Genomic DNA, 18,935 nt, shown 5'->3' with positions numbered 1-18,935 from the left:
TAATGACTGGAGTAAAAGGGAATTGCTCAAACACCCCCTATGAAATGTCCACCCCCCTAATACACTACACATTTCCAAGGTGAAAGAAACCTATTACAAGCGGTTTGAAAAGTGGACATCTTTTTTTTATTCAACCTTAATATGAACAGTTGATACCGAGTTTAATATGATATTGAAGGACAATTTCCATTGGCTTCCCCTGGCTTTTCTTCCATGTTTCTCAGGGTCATGAAAGCTACAGAATTGAAAGGATTACAACTAGATAGATTAACAACAAAGAGTCTACTCAAAACATTGAATGAAATTATGTTCAGAATGGTTCTAAGGTAAATAGTATAATTTATTACTATTTTCATCATTTTTATCATAATTATCAGTATTACTGTTTGTTTCAGCATTTCTCCATCTACATAAATGGAAGCTTTGGTCACAGAGTGAAAAAAACATTCATATTCAGAGCACTTAAAAAATCTGGGGAAAAACAAAAACAACCGTATCCATTTATGGTCTTTTTTTTTACTATACTTGATAGGATTAATCTACATTAAGGCAAACATACTGAAGCATTACTTGTCTGGAATGAAAAATAACAGGATTTGTATGAAATAATTGAAAACAAAAGTATTAGTAAAGATTGTTTTGATCATTAGCAGTACAGTAAGAACTAATACAACATTTACAAGGCTTTTAGTGACAATACATTTTAATAATAGTAACAATCAGCTCATCTTGAACAAAGTAACTGAGCAGCATCACAGAAAAGTTACTGAAACCATTGGCCTCAACAATTACTCTAAGTAAAATAATAACAAATAATAAATCTGGAGAGACATGATATAGATTGGGAGAAGATTTCCATCGAGAACGATGATTGTTAACAATTAAAAAGTTGACGTGATTAAACAAAGTTATAGGTTCATGTGCTGTGTGGATTTTGCAGGTATTCCACACTGGTTTCCTCACGTTTTTAGTGTGGGTTGTGGAGGGAGTTTGGTGTCTCTGGTAGTAGTGATGACTACGAACAGGCATCCTGAAAACAAACTGACCCCAGATATGCTCTTTCTTCCATCTTCTCAGTGAAGATCAGGCCAAAGCAGGGAAAGCCCTGTACAGTGAACCTTCGGCAAAGACCTAAGTGTCTCCTTTGAGGACTCCGAGACAGCTTTGCAATAATTGTAAATTACCCTGTGGAGAAAGAGAGAAAGAGGTTCAGCCTTTTACTAAGCACAGGCCCCAGTTTAGGCTGTCTTAATAGACAACCATGTGTAATGAAAAATGACCTTAGCATGTTTGAGCTCCAGTTCAGCAAGTTCCACCAAGTTCTTTCTGAAGGCTGCTACTCGTCTTGTCTTGAAGTCTATGAGCTCTGTACTCCGGAATAAAGAGAAAGTTATCAGATTAACTTCTCTACATCCATGAATCTGGTTTAGCTTCTCTTACATGCAAAACCTGGGACTCTGGTTTAATTTTCAACAGGGAGGAATATTTTTTGGAAAAGTATTAAATGTATTGTTAATACTCTTAAACAAGTATAAAAATATATAAATGCGAGTGGATAAAGTACCTTGCTTTGCAGACTCTGAGATTTTCTCAAACTTCTGACAGCACACCTGCTGGCTGGTCTCCGCCTGAAGCACATCTTTGTTCTTTGCCCTGGCTCTATCCAGAGCTTTGTTTGCATTCTCGTAATCAACCAGGGCCCTCCCTCGTCTGTACAATAGATCCTTAAGAAAGAAACAGCAGATTCCATTTTGCACATTAATAATAATAAACACTACGCTATCTGATGAAAAATCCATTAATACCAACAAATGCAAACATATGGAGGTTGAGGAGACGTTTCTTCAGGAAATGCGTCGATACTACCTCTGATAACAGACCAGCGTATCTGATCATAATTGTTTGATGATAAAAAAAAGCAGGGTCAAGTTAGATATTGTACCTTAGCAGCTTGCGACTCCCTGAGGTAATACTTCAGTAAGTCTGCAAGTTTCAGGTCCTCATCCGCAGCCACTCGAGCCTCTATTTTCTGTAGAGGAAGGACACCAACAGACATGTGAGATTTCAGACAAAACTAATTTTGTCATTGATGCTAATCTGCATTGCAGCTGATAGATGAAGCTACTTGACATGTAGTGAATATAGGCCTAGTTATTGACTTCAGTGAACATTGCTAGTAAGTACACAACAATTGCGTTATACATAGAATCAAAAGACCAGGCAAAAAAAACATACCCGTGTTTTCTCAAACAGTTCAGAGACTTTCAAGAAAAATCTGGAAAACAGTGGGTTGCATTTGGATCAAAGCGTTTTGGCAGCAAACAATATATGGGGAGAAAAGGACAAATAATTTAGTTCCATACTTGCACACATCTGTGGAGTCCTGGGTTCCTAAAGTGTACAGTGTGGAGGCAATTCTATTGATATCATCTGCAGCACCTGCAACATAAGAACACAACTTTAGATTACATAACACCTAAACCCCCATACACACAGACGGTCGGTCAATCATGTACAAAATGCATCGAACAAAATGCAAGCATAGATCTTTTAGAAAATAACATCTGCAGCTGGACATTTTCAAATACGCAGTGAGTCACTTTTCTAATATAGTATCACATTTTAATGTTGTGGAAATGAAGTATATTACAATACATAAAAGTTCTTACCGAAGTTTAAGACATGACAGATGTACTGTCTGATCCATGGAAATGACAGACGACTATATATTTATGAGTGAAATTTGTATCCTGAAGCTTTGTCAAACTTTTCATTCGAGAGACTAAAGGCATGGCTCTTACCTGTTAGGATATATACAAGATATTGTCCTCATCATTTACATTTTCTATTTATTTTTTACAAATGGAACATGACAAAGTTTCGAAATGAGTCGGCTGTCATCCCCAATACTTTAAAACTGACTGACCCAACTACAAATAAACATACAACTTACCCATTTCCATATTTGTCAGCAAATTAATATAAAACAAAAAAATAGACGTAAAATACAATGCACAGCACATGGACAAACAGACAGGCTGGTTTCCACAAACATTAAAACATGATACCAAAGTGACTCAGTCCCACTCACAGTTCACAAAAAAATGCATTTCAACACTTTCAATTGGAATTACTCAAAACAATCTCTTTCTCAGTAACTGATTAAAATCCATGTATATAGCAAAACGCTTACCTAGCACGTGGAGATTATGCGACAGAGGAGACTTACTTTTGTGAGACCTGATCATTCTATCAGATTTGGCGGAGGCATCTTTGACACGATTATGGTACTCTAAAAGGAATGTCTTCTCATGCTCAAAGAAATCATCTACATCCTGAAATCCAAAAGACAATCACATCAAACTTTATACAAGTAATAACTGTTAGAAATAATACAAGTCGGAAGATAAATGCATTCATGATGCTAACAATGTTTTTTAAACAATGTTAAAGTCGTGAAATGCTTATGTTGTGCCTTCATTATAATATAAAACTCAAAGCAAGTTCAATACCCATTTGCTTGGATGAATGGATTTACATAGAAGAGTGGACGAATGGTTTACATAGAGATGCGAACCAACTCACCTTCACCCCTGCCACTAACACACCGTCTGCAGACTTCACCACATTCTTGAAGAAATCTTCCATCTTCTCCCTCTTGTTTTTGCCTCGTACACTTAGCTGTGAACAAAAGGTAAGGACAAAATGACAATGATAAAACTAAGAAAAGGTAAGGGAACGGCATATTCTAATGTTTTCAGGCATATCCGACTAACCTTTTGAGTTATCTAAAGTTCATGAAAACGAGAGAGAGCTTGTCTAAGAGCATGTCCACAGCAACAATCGTCTCCAAAATCCTAATTTGGTCATTATGACCCCACTTACATCTTGGTTGTACTCTAAAAACACATGGAAGTTCAAGTCTTTCCTCAAGACAGGATGCGCAGCCACACGGCAAAGAAACACTTCATGCATCGCCACTGTCTTCTTGAAGATAGCCAAGTATTCGCTGAAACACACAGACATAGCCTAGATATTACCAATAGTATTCATAACACCAAATTATCCCAACCAAACCACTGTACTGAAACATAAAAACAATGTCAGAGCAACATGGGTCATGTTCAGTTTGAACAAAACGGAAGAAAACACTAAAACAGTGTAGTACCATCTGAACTTGTCAAATAAGAAACACAATGTGCCCTAATGAACCTGTCCATGAACTCTAAATCACTCACGCTTCAAGTTCCTGTTTCATTTTGGTGAACTCTTCCTTGGTCATGGAACCTTCACCTTCCCCTAGTTTCTGTAACTTCTCTCTGGAGGCATCAAAGTCAGGTCTTGGTGGGGCTGGGGGAATCTATGGGGAATCAACACTTTAATCAGTACAGTATTTTGAAATTGAACATCTTGCTAAATTCATTACTGCATGGAACCAGGGAGTTTGAATAAGAAAGGGGATTGACAATTAATAATTACATTGTTTTACAAAACACTAAGTTTATGTACTTATCCTGAAAGCCAAAACATTTTGAGTGCCAAAATGGCACCCTATTCCCTATATAGTGCACTACTTTATAAGGTGCCATTTGGGACCAATCCACAGAATATCTCTGATGGAGCTCAGTACTTACAATGTAGCCTGCATACTCCTCATTCTCCACAAAGGAGTCATGGAGCCAGATGAACTCCTCATGCTGCCTCACCACTGAAAACTCATTCTGCTTGAAGTTAGGAAGAGTGCTCTGGGAAACAAAACAGTAGAAATCAAATGTCACTAACATTGTTATTTTTTTTGTTGCACTGAGCAAATTTCAGGTCTGCTGAGCACAAACTTGAACTTTGTGAAAATTTGGTGCAATTTCCGGCACGCATTTACTGTGAACAGAGGGTGTACCCACTTTAAGTAACAGTTAACAAGTAGGCTACTGTGGCTATTTGATCATAATATAGGCCTACCAGAGTGGCCTACCATCAAAAACAGCGGAGAAAAACACATCCCATAACATTTTAACATGAAAACAGCTGTTCTATCATTCAGCCTATAGTAGCAGCCAATGTGTGGTCTTCAATGCCTACAGTCCATGAGACTTTGAAAAAAAACATGCAAGGCTTGACATTAACCTGTTTATCCACTTGTCCTTCAGACAAGGAGGTGACTGAAAATGTGTTTGATGCAAGAAACCACATTACAAAATAATATTCATTATTATTCCCATAACAGAGAATCAGACAAATTATAGTATGGACCTGAGTCGTGCCTGTCAATGCAATAGAATCCTACTCCAATGCGCTCTGCCTACAAGAAAATCTCTTGCAGTTAGTTTTGCAAACTAAATCTTGCATAGTTTGTTTTCTTTAGCTATATTACATTGAAAGTGGCTAATATTGCGTTTATTCGATCATAATTCCCACAGTAGAATGAAACGTTGATAGTGTTAACTGAAGGGGAAAACTGTAGAAAGTTGAATCTTATGCTTCTCTGTGCAGGCTCATATTTCTTCTGCGCAGGCTCATATTTCTTCTGCGCAGCAGTCCGAGGGGAATTGGTCACTAGTGGAACAAATTCTACTGAAAATCATAGCCGAATAGAGTATGGCATATCTATGGCTCTTCTAAAAATATCTTTCTGCCAATTAGAATGTGCAGCTCAATAAAAGGGGAAAGCCAGATGATCTGGATCGGAATGATCTCAAGTGTCAAGGCAACGGTTAACCCCCTTCAATCATGATTGAATTCCTTCCTTCACAAGAGTCCTTGCAACATGATAAAAGTTGCCGTAAAAACATAAACCCATGACATTATGAGGTTACACTGAAAGTGTAAGGTAATGACTATTGGAATTCTCTCTGCATTGAAAATGGAGTGGAATGTGATCATGCACAGATCTTAATTTGTATTCCATGACTTCAACAAAGCATATTTTGCATACATGCACACTAGGTTTCAGAAGACAAAATGAATGTGGCGATAACACAACTGCTGGGGAGGAACATATTTGCAAGTCATGTGACATCTGTCTCGATTCAGACAGCCAGAGAAACGCACATTATTGCCAAGATTTTTTATAACTAAACCAAGAGACGTTGGGAACAAGCGAGATCCTATTGGTGCGTTCTAGCATGCATCTGCATATTTCCGTTAGGGAACGCCTACTCTTTGCAGTGCGTGTGTGAAATAACCCCATTCGCCTTCGCACTCCTTCTAAACAACGTGATATTTAAAACTTTTGCAACGGGTAAAGTCTACAAAACTTAGTGCACTCTGTTCATAACAGATTCCAGTTTTGGGAACAGAAAACTGAATTGAGATCAAATGTTTCATCAATGAGAAAATTATCAAAATGTAGTCCAAAATCCATCTCGTTCCATCTTCTCCCACTGCCGGCCAAGCGGATGCTTCACATTTATACATCCGGTGAAATATCTGTCTCATTGTTTTATCTGTGTTGTTGCCCTTTTATGTGCCAAGTGTCAGGGCAAACAGGAAGAAATATTGACAAATAGGTAAACTCTCTTACCTTAGTATGGACAGTAAACTTAACCTTGTCCCGCTCACTTAATGCATCAGAAATGTCCACTTGAAGTGTTGCATCAGTTTGGAGGTCAACATTGACTGCCCTAGGCTGTAAAATATTGTAATAGATATTGTATTTAGTGACAAGTCAATGACAAAAATCACCATTCCCCACAACTAAAGCTGGCTACATTCCACAGAAAGAGATGATAGATATAGATATAGCAAGACTCTACTGTTTGTTTTCCCCCTTTTGGAGGAGAGGGACATACCAAAATACAAATGAGAAGGTATGTGAATCTTTAAACTAATGTTGACAGCAGTCTTCCTCATGTGTTTGCCTACTAAGGTAAGTCATGTTGTTGTTATCCAATTATACTAACAAGCTAGCACAATATTGCTCAGCATTATGAATGAATGAACAGAATGGCAAACATGCAATGCCTACTAGTTACATAGCTAATGCTCCAACAGGACACAACAATTACATAACGGCTAGTTAGCTCTGTCAAATGATGGCTGTGCACTTCCTAGCTTAGCTTGCAAACTAGCCAGCAAAACAATAGCAGAAAGCTAATACTTGTGCATAGTTAGATGGGTGTGCTACTAGTTAGCAATGGCAATATACTTCTTATTTATACAGTGAGAAGTTAAAATAAGGTTATGTATGTTCACAATTAACAAGAGGGAGCTACCTATTGGATTGTAACAGTTGCTGGCCAGCTAGGAAGTCAACTGACTTCTGATGTGGTCAAGCTGACTACTGTAGCTAACTTAGCTAACGTTAGCTATTCAACAAATTTGACGTCAGTTGTCACCTGTCTAACAGCTGATCAGATCATGCAATAAGTAATTACTGCAGAATACCAATAAAGCAAATAGCTCATCTAGCTAACTGTTACGACCAGAGACAAATAAAATAAATATTTTTTTTAATCTAAGAAGAAAAAAAAACTTACTCCTCTGTCCTCCTCCGAGAGGAAATCGGGACCATCGTCCAGCCCTTCTTGCTAGGTAACGTTAAACAGAAGACGACGGCACAAGACAACATGCGTTAGCCACATTACCGTCTACATTACCGTAAGTATCGTTTACTGATGAATGTGTCTGTGTCAGATGACTGCACACATAAAACAAGAAGGTTAGCTAGCTAGAGTAAATTGTGAATAACACCTACCATCATGGCTGCTGCGGGTGGAGTAGTGAGGAAGTCGTGTGACGTCACGTGACGAGGCCGCAGTGGGGATGAGAAAACGTGGAGCTTTAAATCCAAACCTTCAAGTGGGGCCGAGAGTAGCCACTTGACTAGTACTAATAGGCCCTTACAAATATTTTCACTCTTACAATTTCATCCCACCACATTCACAAAACTATTCTAAAGGTTTAAACATTGACTAGGCAGGTCTATGGATAGATCCAACTGAGTTATTTGACCTTTGGGGATTATATTTGCATTTGCTGAGCAGCACAGACCACCAATTTATGACCTTGGTGGTCCCAGGGATGTGTGTGCTTTGGGGACCTTTAACAGAATGTGACTGGAAGAAAGGGTGTTGTATGTGGAGAATGAGGGCTGCCTCAGTGCTTAACCCCCCTGAGTTAGTGATCATGTGATCTAGAATCTAAATAACCTATTGATTCAGAATCAACAGCAAAAGGTTTTCCATAATTCTTAGCATTTCATGACTTTTTCCCTAATTCATTTGTGTTTTTGTGTGTGTACGCGTGCATGTGTGTGCAATAGCTACCATATCTACCATAGCTACATCAAAATCAATTAAACTAATATGTTTTGTAAGAAAATAAATATCTTCTGGCTACTGATCTGCTTCTCTACCTAACACCTGGCAGAATATGAACTTTGAAATGTGATGGTTATAAACGACAATCTGACAGTCCAGAACAGCTGACCTCAAAATATATTAGTTCTGTTGTCTTTGTAATTGCATTAGCTGGGTGTGAAAGGGGGGGAAACAGAAGGAAAAATATATTTACATTTAAGTCATTTAGCAGACGCTCTTATCCAGAGCAACTTACAAATTGGTGCATTCACCTTATGATATCCAGTGGAACAACCACTTTACAATAGTGCATCTAACTATTTTAAGGGGGGGGGGGGGGGGGGTAGAAGGATTACTTTATCCTATCCTAGGTATTCCTTAAAGAGGTGGGGTTTCAGGTGTCTCCGGAAGGTGGTGATTGACTCCGCTGACCTGGCGTCGTGAGGGAGTTTGTTCCACCATTGGGGTGCCAGAGCAGCGAACAGTTTTGACTGGGCTGAGCGGGAACTGTACTTCCTCAGAGGTAGGGAGGCGAGCAGGCCAGAGGTGGATGAACGCAGTGCCCTTGTTTGGGTGTAGGGCCTGATCAGAGCCTGAAGGTACGGAGGTGCCGTTCCCCTCACAGCTCCGTAGGCAAGCACCATGGTCTTGTAGCGGATGCGAGCTTCAACTGGAAGCCAGTGGAGAGAGCGGAGGAGCGGGGTGACGTGAGAGAACTTGGGAAGGTTGAACACCAGACGGGCTGCGGCGTTCTGGATGAGTTGTAGGGGTTTAATGGCACAGGCAGGGAGGCCAGCCAACAGCGAGTTGCAGTAATCCAGACGGGAGATGACAAGTGCCTGGATTAGGACCTGCGCCGCTTCCTGTGTGAGGCAGGGTCGTACTCTGCGAATGTTGTAGAGCATGAACCTACAGGAACGGGTCACCGCCTTGATGTTAGTTGAGAACGACAGGGTGTTGTCCAGGATCACGCCAAGGTTCTTAGCACTCTGGGAGGAGGACACAATGGAGTTGTCAACCGTGATGGCGAGATCATGGAACGGGCAGTCCTTCCCCGGGAGGAAGAGCAGCTCCGTCTTGCCGAGGTTCAGCTTGAGGTGGTGATCCGTCATCCACACTGATATGTCTGCCAGACATGCAGAGATGCGATTCGCCACCTGGTTATCAGAGGGGGGAAATACTGGACAGTATTAAGCAAAGGGGGTAAGAGGCGTGTCTACAACTTGTCTTGGAGGCACAGTTGTGGTATGAACTTTGTTCTGTGTGCTGACTACAATTTGTTGAAATACATAAAGCTTTGGCATGTATATATTATAACAACCGCTAGATGGCACAAAACTCACACGGTGATAAACAGTCCGCAAGTGTTTTGATATGATGCCATGTTATTACCATGTAATAAACTGCATTAAATCTTTCCGTTTTCTTACCTTGAAAGTAATATCTTAAATATTCATTATATTAACTACAAAACATGTATTGTGTCTTTCTGTGATTTGACGCAATTATACAAAACACGCACAAACAATGTAATGGATCGCTTCAATTCTAGACGTGTGTAACTTTATCACAGCATCAACAAGGCTTGTTGTTGTTCTATTTTGCAATCCTTATAAATTGAGAAATATGTTTTGACATGGTGCAGAACTGTGACAACACCTTGTTGCTTCATTACCGTTTGATCCACACAACTAGATACTGTAGTATGTATGCCTTTTCATCATTACATCGCTGATGTGTTGTTTGACTTCTAGGTTTGACTATACACTCACCTCCAAAATTATTGGCAGCCCTGATAAAGATGAGCAGAAAACTGTATAAAATAAAAATTACAAATACTGAGCTACATTGTATGCTAAAATAAATGTGGAAATTATATTACTTTACACTAATACAATTGCTTAGAGAAAGATATTTTGTTTAACAAGTAATACAAAAAATATTAGGTGTCAAAATTATTGGCACCCTTAAGATTGTTATAAATAAAATAAAATCTGCATTAACATTCTACTTTCTTAAGTTCATCTGAGCTTAATGAACTGTATTGGGGCCTGCCATGATTTCCTGCTTCTGTATGGAGGAATGAATCCCTCCCAATGTGTTCTCCTGTCACGTTCGTCGTAGTGATGAGACCAAGTGCTAAGCGTACATACTTCTTTAATGAAAGAACGAACACTGAACAAAACTAACAAAACAACTAAACGAACCGTGAAGCATATATGAGAAGTGCAGAGAGGCAACTAAACATAGAATAAGAACCCACAAACTACCCAAGGCATATGGCTACCTAAATATGGTCCCCAATCAGAGACAACGATAAATAGCTGCCTCTGATTGAGAACCAATCTAGGCAACCATAGACATATAAACACCTAGACTTACAAAAACCCCATGACATACAAACCCCCCTAAACAATACAAAAACTAAACAAACCAGCCTCGTCACACCCTGACCTAACCAAAATAATAAAGAAAACAAAGATAACTAAGGTCAGGGTGTGACATCTCCAATGTCATAAAACATAGAAAAGGGCTCAGTGCTGTTATGCTAGCAAGGGAAGGGTGCACAAAGTATGACAAAACGGGTGGCAATAATTTTGACGCCTACACTACCATTCAAAAGTTTGTGGTCACTTAGAAATGTCCTTGTTTTTGAAAGAAAAGCACATTTTTTGTCCATTAAAATAACATCAAATTGATCAGAAATACAGTGTAGACATTGTTAATGTTGTAAATGACTATTGTAGCTGGAATGGCTGGTTTTTAATGGGATATCTACATAGGCGTACAGAGGCGTTCCAATGTCACGTTGTGTTAGCTAATCCAAGTTTATCAATTTAAAAGGCTAATTGATCATTAGAAAACCCTTTTGCAATTATGTTAGCACAGCTGAAAAATGTCGTACTGATTAAAAAAACAATAAAACTGGCCTTCTTTAGACGAGTTGAGTATCTGGAGCATCAGCATTTGTGAGTTTGATTACAGGCTCAAAATGGCCAGAAACAAAGAACTTTACCCCTATGTAGATATCCCATTAAAAATCAGCCATTTCCAGCTACAATAGTCATTTACAACATTAACAATGTCTACACTGTATTTCTGATCAATTTTATGTTATTTTATTGGAGAAAAAATGTGCTTTTCTTTCAAAAACAAGGACATTTCTTAGAGACCCCAAACTTTTGAATGGTAGTGTATCTTTTTGAGAAAACAACATTTTACTTTTGAAACAAAATCTCTTTCTCTGAGAAAATGTATTAGCATAAAAGTGTCAAGATGGTGTATTAGAAGCGAAGTCAAGTGCAGGAAAGCAGATATTATTATGAACAGGCACACTTTATTGTAGTTCCAAAAACGAGAGCACTACATGATACAAACGCGCTCAAAAAACGGAACATAAAAGTAGAGCGTGTAAACTAACACCACCTAACATGAAAACATTTACACACAAAACATGATGGGAACAGAGGGTTAAATACAAGTAGCTTGATTGGGGAAATGAAAACCAGGTGTGTATGTTAACAAGACAAGACAAATGGATATACGAAAAATGGAGCGGCGATGGCTAGAAAGCCGGTGACATCCGGTGACATCGCCGAACGAACAAGGAGAGGGGCTGACTTCGACAGAAGGACCAAGCAGCGTGGAGGAGAGGAGAGGACTGGACATGGGAGGAAATTTTGGACAGCAAAGGACCATGGGCACAGCCGGGAGAGTATCGCCATCTGAAAAAGGCGCTGGAGGCAGTTAAAGCAGAGCGGCGACGCTATGAGGAGTTGGCTCGAGGAGAAGTGCACGAGAGGCAGCCCCATAAAAACATTTTTTGGGGGGGGGCACACGGGGAGATTGGCGGCCTCAGGTAGGAGACCTGAGCCAACTCCCCATGCTTACCGTGATGAGGGAGTGACTGGGCAGGCACCGTGTTATGCGGGGAAGCGCACAGTGTCCCCAGTGCACACGCATAGCCCGGTGCGCTACATCGCAGCTCCTCGAATCGTCCTGGCTAGAGTGGGCATCGAGCCAGGAGGGATGATGCCGGCTCAGAGCATCTGGTCTCCAGTGCGTCTCCTCGGCCCGGGGTATCCTATCCTACCGATCCTCGACTTCGGCGATGTCATTTACAAAATAGCTTCCAATATCCTACTCAGCAAACTAGATGCAGTTTATCATAGTGCCATCCGTTTTGTTACCTAAACACCTTATACCACCCACCACTGCGACCTGTATGCTCTAGTCGGCTGGCCCTCGCTACATATTCGTCGTCAGACTCACTGGCTCCAGGTCATCTATAAGTCCATGCTAGGTAAAGCTCCGCCTTATCTCAGTTCACTGGTTATGATAACAACACCCACCCGTAGCACACGCTCCAGCAGGTATATCTCACTGATCATCCCAAAAGCCAACACCTCATTTGGCCGCCTTTCCTTCCAGTTCTCTGCTGCCTGTGACTGGAACGAATTGCAAAAATCGCTGAAGTTGGAGACTTTTATTTCCCTCACCAACTTTAAACATCTGCTATCTGAGCAGCTAACCGATCACTGCAGCTGTACATAGTCCATCTGTAAACAGCCCACCCAATTTACCTACCTCATCCCCTTACTGTTTTTATTTATTTACTTTTCTGCTCTTTTGCACACCAGTATCTCTACTTGCACATGATCATCTGATGATTTATCACTCCAGTGTTAATCTGCTAAATCGTAATTATTCGCTCCTATGGCCTATTTATTGCCTACCTCCTCATGCCTTTTGCACACAATGTATATAGACTCATTTTTTCCCCTACTGTGTTATTGACTTGTTTATTGTTTACTCCATTTGTAACTCTGTGTTGTTGTCTCTTCACACTGCTATGCTTTATCTTGGCCAGGTCGCAGTTGTAAATGAGAACTTGTTCTCAACTAGCCTACCTGGTTAAATAAAGGTGAAATAAAATAAAATAAAAATACTGCACCAGCCCTACGCACGGTGTCCCCGGTTCGCCAGCACAGCCCAGTGCGGCCTGTTCCAACTCCCTGCACTTGCCGGGCTACAGGGGGGATCCAGCCAGGACGAGTTGTGCTAGCTCTGCGCTCGAGACCGCAAGTGCGCCTCCACGGTCCAGTGCATCCGGTGCCTCGGCCAAGGATAAGGCCTCCTGCATGTCTCCCCAGCCTGGTGAGTTCTGTGCCTGTGCTAAGCCCTAACCCTCCTGCATGGCTCCCCAGCCTGGTGAGTGCTGTGCCTTCTCCCAGAGCCAGGCCTCCTGTGTGTCTCTCCACTCAGTGATGATCCATGGCAAGAAGCCTCCAGTGATGATCCATGGCACGAAGCCTCCAGTGACGATCCATGGCAAGAAGCCTCCAGTGATGATCCATGGCACGAAGCCTCCAGTGATGATCCATGGCACGAAGCCTCCAGTGATGATCCATGGCACGAAGGCTCCAGTGATGATCCATGGCACGAAGCCTCCAGTGAGGATCCATGGCATGAATCCTCCAGTGAGGATCCATGGCACGAAGCCTCCAGTGAGGATCCATGGCACGAAGCCTTCAGTGAGGATCCATGGCACAAAGCCTCCAGTGAGGATCAATGGCACGAAACCTCCAGTGAGGAGTTATGGCACGAGGCCCTCAACGAAGGACGTCAGTCCGGAGCCCCCAGCGACGCCCTCCAGTCCGGAGCCTCCAGCGACGCCCTCCAGTCCGGAGCCTCCAGCGACGCCCTCCAGTCCGGAGCCTCCAGCGACGCCCTCCAGTCCGGAGCCTCCAGCGACGCCCTCCTGTCCGGAGCAGCCAGCGACGCCCTCCTGTCCGGAGCAGCCAGCGACGCCCTCCTGTCCGGGGCAGCCAGAGTCGCCCTCCTGTCCGGGGCAGCCAGAGTCGCCCTCCTGTCCGGGGCAGCCAGAGTCGCCCTCCTGTCCGGGGCAGCCAGAGTCGCCCTCCTGTCCGGGGCAGCCAGAGTCGCCCTCCTGTCCGGGGCAGCCAGAGTCGCCCTCCTGTCCGGAGCAGCCAGAGTCGCCCTCCTGTCCGGAGCAGCCAGAGCCTCCCGCCTGTCCGGAGCAGCCAGAGCCTCCCGCCTGTCCGGCGCTGCCAGAGCCTCCCGCCTGTCCGGCGCTGCCAGAGCCTCCCGCCTGTCCGGCGCTGCCAGAGCCTCCCGCCTGTCCGGCGCTGCCAGAGCCTCCCGCCTGTCCGGGGTCCGTTGTAAGGGTCCCCAGTCCGGGGTCGGCGGCGAGGGTCGCCACTCCAGAGGCGCTACATAAGGGGGCCAAGACTAAGGTGAAGTGGGGTCTACGTCCCGCACCAGAGCCGCCACCGTGGTGAAATGTCCACCCAGACCCTCCCCTATTGGTTCAGGTTTTGCGGCCGGAGTCCGAACCTTTGGGGGGGGGGGGGGGGGTACTGTCACGCCCTGACTGTAGATTGCTTTGTATGTTTCTATTTTTAGTTTGGTCAGGGTGTGATGTGGGAGGGTATTCTATGTTGTAGGTCTAGGTTTTCTATTTCTATGTGTTTGGCCTGGTATGGTTCTCAATCAGAGGCAGCTGTCTATCGTTGTCTCTGATTGAGAGCCATACTTAGGTAGCCTGTTTTCCCACTTTTGTTTGTGGGTGATAATTTTCTGGTTAGTGTTTGTTGCACCTGTCAGAACTTTTCGTTGGTCGTTTTGTTGTTTTTGTTCGTGTATTCATTTTGATTAAAAGTATTATGGATACGTACCACGCTGCACTTTGGTCCTCCTCTCCTTCTCCCGACGACTTTCGTGACAGCCTCCTTGCTCGCAAACGCTTTTTCAGATCTGCCCACAAATTTTCTATAGGATTGAGGTCAGGGCTTTGTGATGGCCACTCCGATTCCTTGACTTTGTTGTCCTTAAGCCATTTTGCCACAACTTTGGAAGTATGCTTGGGGTCATTGTCCATTTGGAAGACCCATTTGCGACCAAGCTTTAACTTCTTGACTTATGTCTTGACATATTGCTTCAAAATATCCACATTATTGTCCCTCATCATTATGCCCTCTATTTTGTGAAGTGCACCAGTCCCTCCTGCAGCAAAGCACCCCCACAACATGATGCTGCCACCCCCGTGCTTCACGGTTGGGATGGTGTTCTTCGGCTTGCAAGCCTCCCCCTTTTTCCTCCAAACATAACGATGGTCATTATGGTCAAACAGTTCTATTTTTGTTTCATCAGACCAGATGACATTTCTCCAAAAAGTACGATCTTTGTCCTCATGTGCAGTTGCAAACTGTAGTCTGGCTTTTTTAATGGCGGTTTTGGAGCAGTGGCTTCTTCCTTACTGAGCGGCCTTTCAGGTTATGTCGATTATAGGATTCATTTAACAGTGGATAGATACTTTTGTATCTGTGTCCTCCAACATCTTCACAAGGTCCTTTGCTGTTCTGGGATTGATTTGCACTTTTCGCACCAAAGTATGTTGATCTCTAGGAGACAGAACGCGTCTCCTTCCTGAGCGGTATGACGGCTGCGTGGACCCATGGTGTTTATACTTGTGTACTAATGTTTGTACAGATGAAAGTGGTACCTTCAGACATTTGGAAATTGCTCCCAAGAATGAACCAGACTTGTGCAGGTCTACAATGTTTTTTCTGAGGTCTTGGCTGATTTCTTTTGATTTTCCCATGATGTCAAGCAAAGAGGCACTGAGTTTGAAAGTAGGCCTTGAAATACATCCACAGGTACACCTCCAATTGACTCAAATGATGTCAATTAGCCTATCAGAAGCTTCTAAAGCCATGACATCATTTTCTGGAATTGTTCAAGCTTTTAACAGGCACAGTCAACTTAGTGTATGTAAACTAATGACCCACTGGAATTGTGATACAGTGAAATAATCTGTCTGTAAACACTTGTTGGAAAAATGACTTGTGTCATTGTAACGCTCGTCGTATGAAGTAGAAGGAGACCAAGGTGCAGCATGGTAAGCGTTCATGATATTTAATCAAACTGAACACTGAAACAAAATAACAAAGTAGAACAAAACGAAACAGTTCTGTCAGGTGCAGACACAAAACAGAAAACATAGAAATAAAGAAACTAGAATGCCCACCCTAGTCACACCCTGGCCTAACTAAAATAGAGAATAAAAACCTCTCTGTGGCCAGCGCGTGACAGTCATGCACAAAGTAGATGTCCTAACCGACTTGCCAAAACTATAGTTTGTTAACAAGAAATTTGTGTAGTGGTTTAAAAACTATTTTTAATGACTCCAACCTAAGTGTATGTAAACTTCCGACTTCAACTGTATATAGTTCCCATAAGCAGGGGTTTACATCTTATAATACTTCAAGGATTTTTTTCAATGTGTTTTTCCATTCCTTTCTTTCCTCTCCTATTCTGTTCCTTGAGTGTGAAAAGCATTCTTGGTAGGGGGCAGTGGGCGTGTGTACTCTAACTGCCTGCTCTCCTCCTCTAACAGGGCTTCCCTTTCATTGCTCTTTGAAAGCTTATCCGTTTTGCCATTTGTGGACAACGACGACAAGACACAAAAGCATGTGTTGGACATAAATAGCTCTGACCAGCAGAGGATTGCTCACTGCCTGCAGATCAAATTCTCCACAGGGAGCAAGCAGCAGGCCTGGCCCCCAGCCCAGTTGCAGTAGAAGACACACAGGTCTGCTCTCTCTCCTAGAAACACTCAGCCCTGCTCGAATGAAGGGACAGGGAACAACCGCTGGCTGTTCGTTGAAACGTAGAGCTTACGAAAAGCTGGCTACATTATTTCGGGAAGCTGCAGTACTATTAGTGTTAAGGTTGAAAGATCGCTGCATAAAATAAATTACAAATATGAGTTAATCTATAGATGTTCAAATTACAGTTGGCTCCCGAGTGGCGCAGCAGTCTAAGGCACTGCATCTAAGTGCTAGAGGCGTCACTACAGACCCTGGTTCAATTCCGGGCTGTATCACAACCAGCCATGATTGGGAGTCCCATAGGGCGGCGCACAATTTTCCCAGCGTTGTCCGGGTTAGGGGAGGGTTTGGCCGGGGTAAGCCGTCATTGTAAAATAAGATTTTTTTCTTAATTGACTTGCAGGTCAGTTAAACAATATTTGTTGGTCTGATGTGATTAATGAGGAGCATCCAGACTCTGCACTTCATGAATTTTTGAAATGGCTTATTCCAATTATTGATAAACATGCACCTGTTAAGAAACTGACTGTTAGAACTGTTAAGGCTCCATGGATTGATGAGGAATTGAAAAACTGTATGGTTGAAAGAGATGGGGCAAAAGGAGTGGCTAGTAAGTCTGGCTGTACATCTGACTGGCTTATTTACTGCAAATTGAGAAATGATGTGACTAAACTCAACAAAAAGAAGAAACTTTATTATTAAGTACTTTCAATGAAATTATGTGCAGAAAGACTCATTCAACTCCATCTTTCATCGAATCAGATGTCTTATTCATCACAAAACCATTTAATGTTGCCAATTATTTTAATGATTATTTAATTGGCAAAGTGGGCAAACTTATTATATTCTTGCATAAAAAACAAATCATGAAAGAAAAGCAGTGCAAGTTTGAATTTTGTAAAGTTAGTGTGGGAGAGGTGGAAAAATTGTTAACGATCAATAATGACAAACCTCCTGGCATTGACAACTTAGATGTAAAGCTACTGAGGATGGTGGCTGACTCTATAGCCACTCCTATCTGTCATATTTTTAATCTGAGCCTAGAGGAAAGTCTTTGTCCTCAGGTCTGGAGGGAAGCCAAAGTAATTCTGTCTCCCAGAGTGGTAAAGCAGCCTTTACTGGTTCTAACAGCAGACCTATAAGCTTGCTGCCAGCTCTTAGCAAACTGTTGGAAAAAATTGCTACAATGCTATTTCTCTGTAAACAAATTAACAACAGAATTTCAGCATGCTTATAGAGAAGGGCACTCAACATGTACTGCACTGACACAAATGACTGATGATTGGTTGATAGAAATTGATAAGAAGATTGTGGGAGCTGTACTGTTAGATTTCAGTGCAACCTTTGATATTATTGACCATAACCTGTTGTTGAAAAGACTTAGGTGCTATGGCTTTTCAACCTCTGCCATATCGTGGATTCAGAGCTATCTATCTAATAGAACTCAAAGGGTTTCTTTAATGGAAGCTTCTCTAATGTCAAACATGTAAAGTGTGGTGTACTGCAAGGCAGCTCTCTAGGCCCTCTACTCTTTTCTATTTTTACCAATGACCTGCCACTGGCATTAAACAAAGCATGTGCGTCCATGTATGCTGATGATTCAACCATATACGCATCAGCAACCACAGCTAAGGAAGTCACTGAAACCCTTAAAGAGTTGCAGTCTGTTTTGGAATGGGTGGCCAGTAATAAACTGGTCCTGAACATATCTGAAACTAAGAGCATTGTATTTGGTACAAATCATTCCTTAAGTTCAGCTGTATCTGGTAATGAATGGTGTGGCTGTTGAACAAGTTGAGACTAAATTACTTGGCATTACCTTAGATTGTAAACTGTCATGGTCAAAACATATAGATTCAATGGTTGCAAAGATGGGGAGAGGTCTGGCCGTAATAAAGAGATGCTCTGCTTTTTTGACACCACATTCCAAAAAGCAAGTTCTGCAGGCTCTATTTTTGTCTAATCTTGATTATTGTCCAGTCGTGTAGTCCAGTGCGGCAAGGAA

General features: G+C 42.2%; 1 protein-coding gene across 1 annotated transcript; it reads right to left on the bottom strand.

Annotated features, from left to right (window-relative positions):
- Positions 1 to 103: 103 nt before the first annotated feature.
- LOC139563823 (sorting nexin-6) lies at positions 104 to 7,791 on the bottom strand. Its single transcript, XM_071382750.1, has 14 exons — positions 7,694 to 7,791; positions 7,476 to 7,526; positions 6,521 to 6,625; positions 4,635 to 4,745; positions 4,239 to 4,360; positions 3,886 to 4,009; positions 3,586 to 3,681; positions 3,230 to 3,335; positions 2,364 to 2,439; positions 2,236 to 2,275; positions 1,943 to 2,029; positions 1,565 to 1,724; positions 1,281 to 1,366; positions 104 to 1,185 (listed from the first exon to the last, which is right to left on the bottom strand). The coding sequence occupies exons 1-14, from the start codon at positions 7,697 to 7,699 to the stop codon at positions 1,132 to 1,134; spliced, it is 1,224 nt and encodes a 407-aa protein (XP_071238851.1). The 5' UTR covers positions 7,700 to 7,791; the 3' UTR covers positions 104 to 1,131.
- Between the last annotated feature and the right edge of the window lie 11,144 nt (positions 7,792 to 18,935).

Source organism: Salvelinus alpinus, chromosome 34, assembly GCF_045679555.1.
Source record: "Salvelinus alpinus chromosome 34, SLU_Salpinus.1, whole genome shotgun sequence".
NCBI lineage: Eukaryota > Metazoa > Chordata > Actinopteri > Salmoniformes > Salmonidae > Salvelinus > Salvelinus alpinus.
The sequence above is the reverse complement of the archived record's forward strand: the minus strand, read 5'-3'. Positions and strand labels throughout refer to the sequence as shown.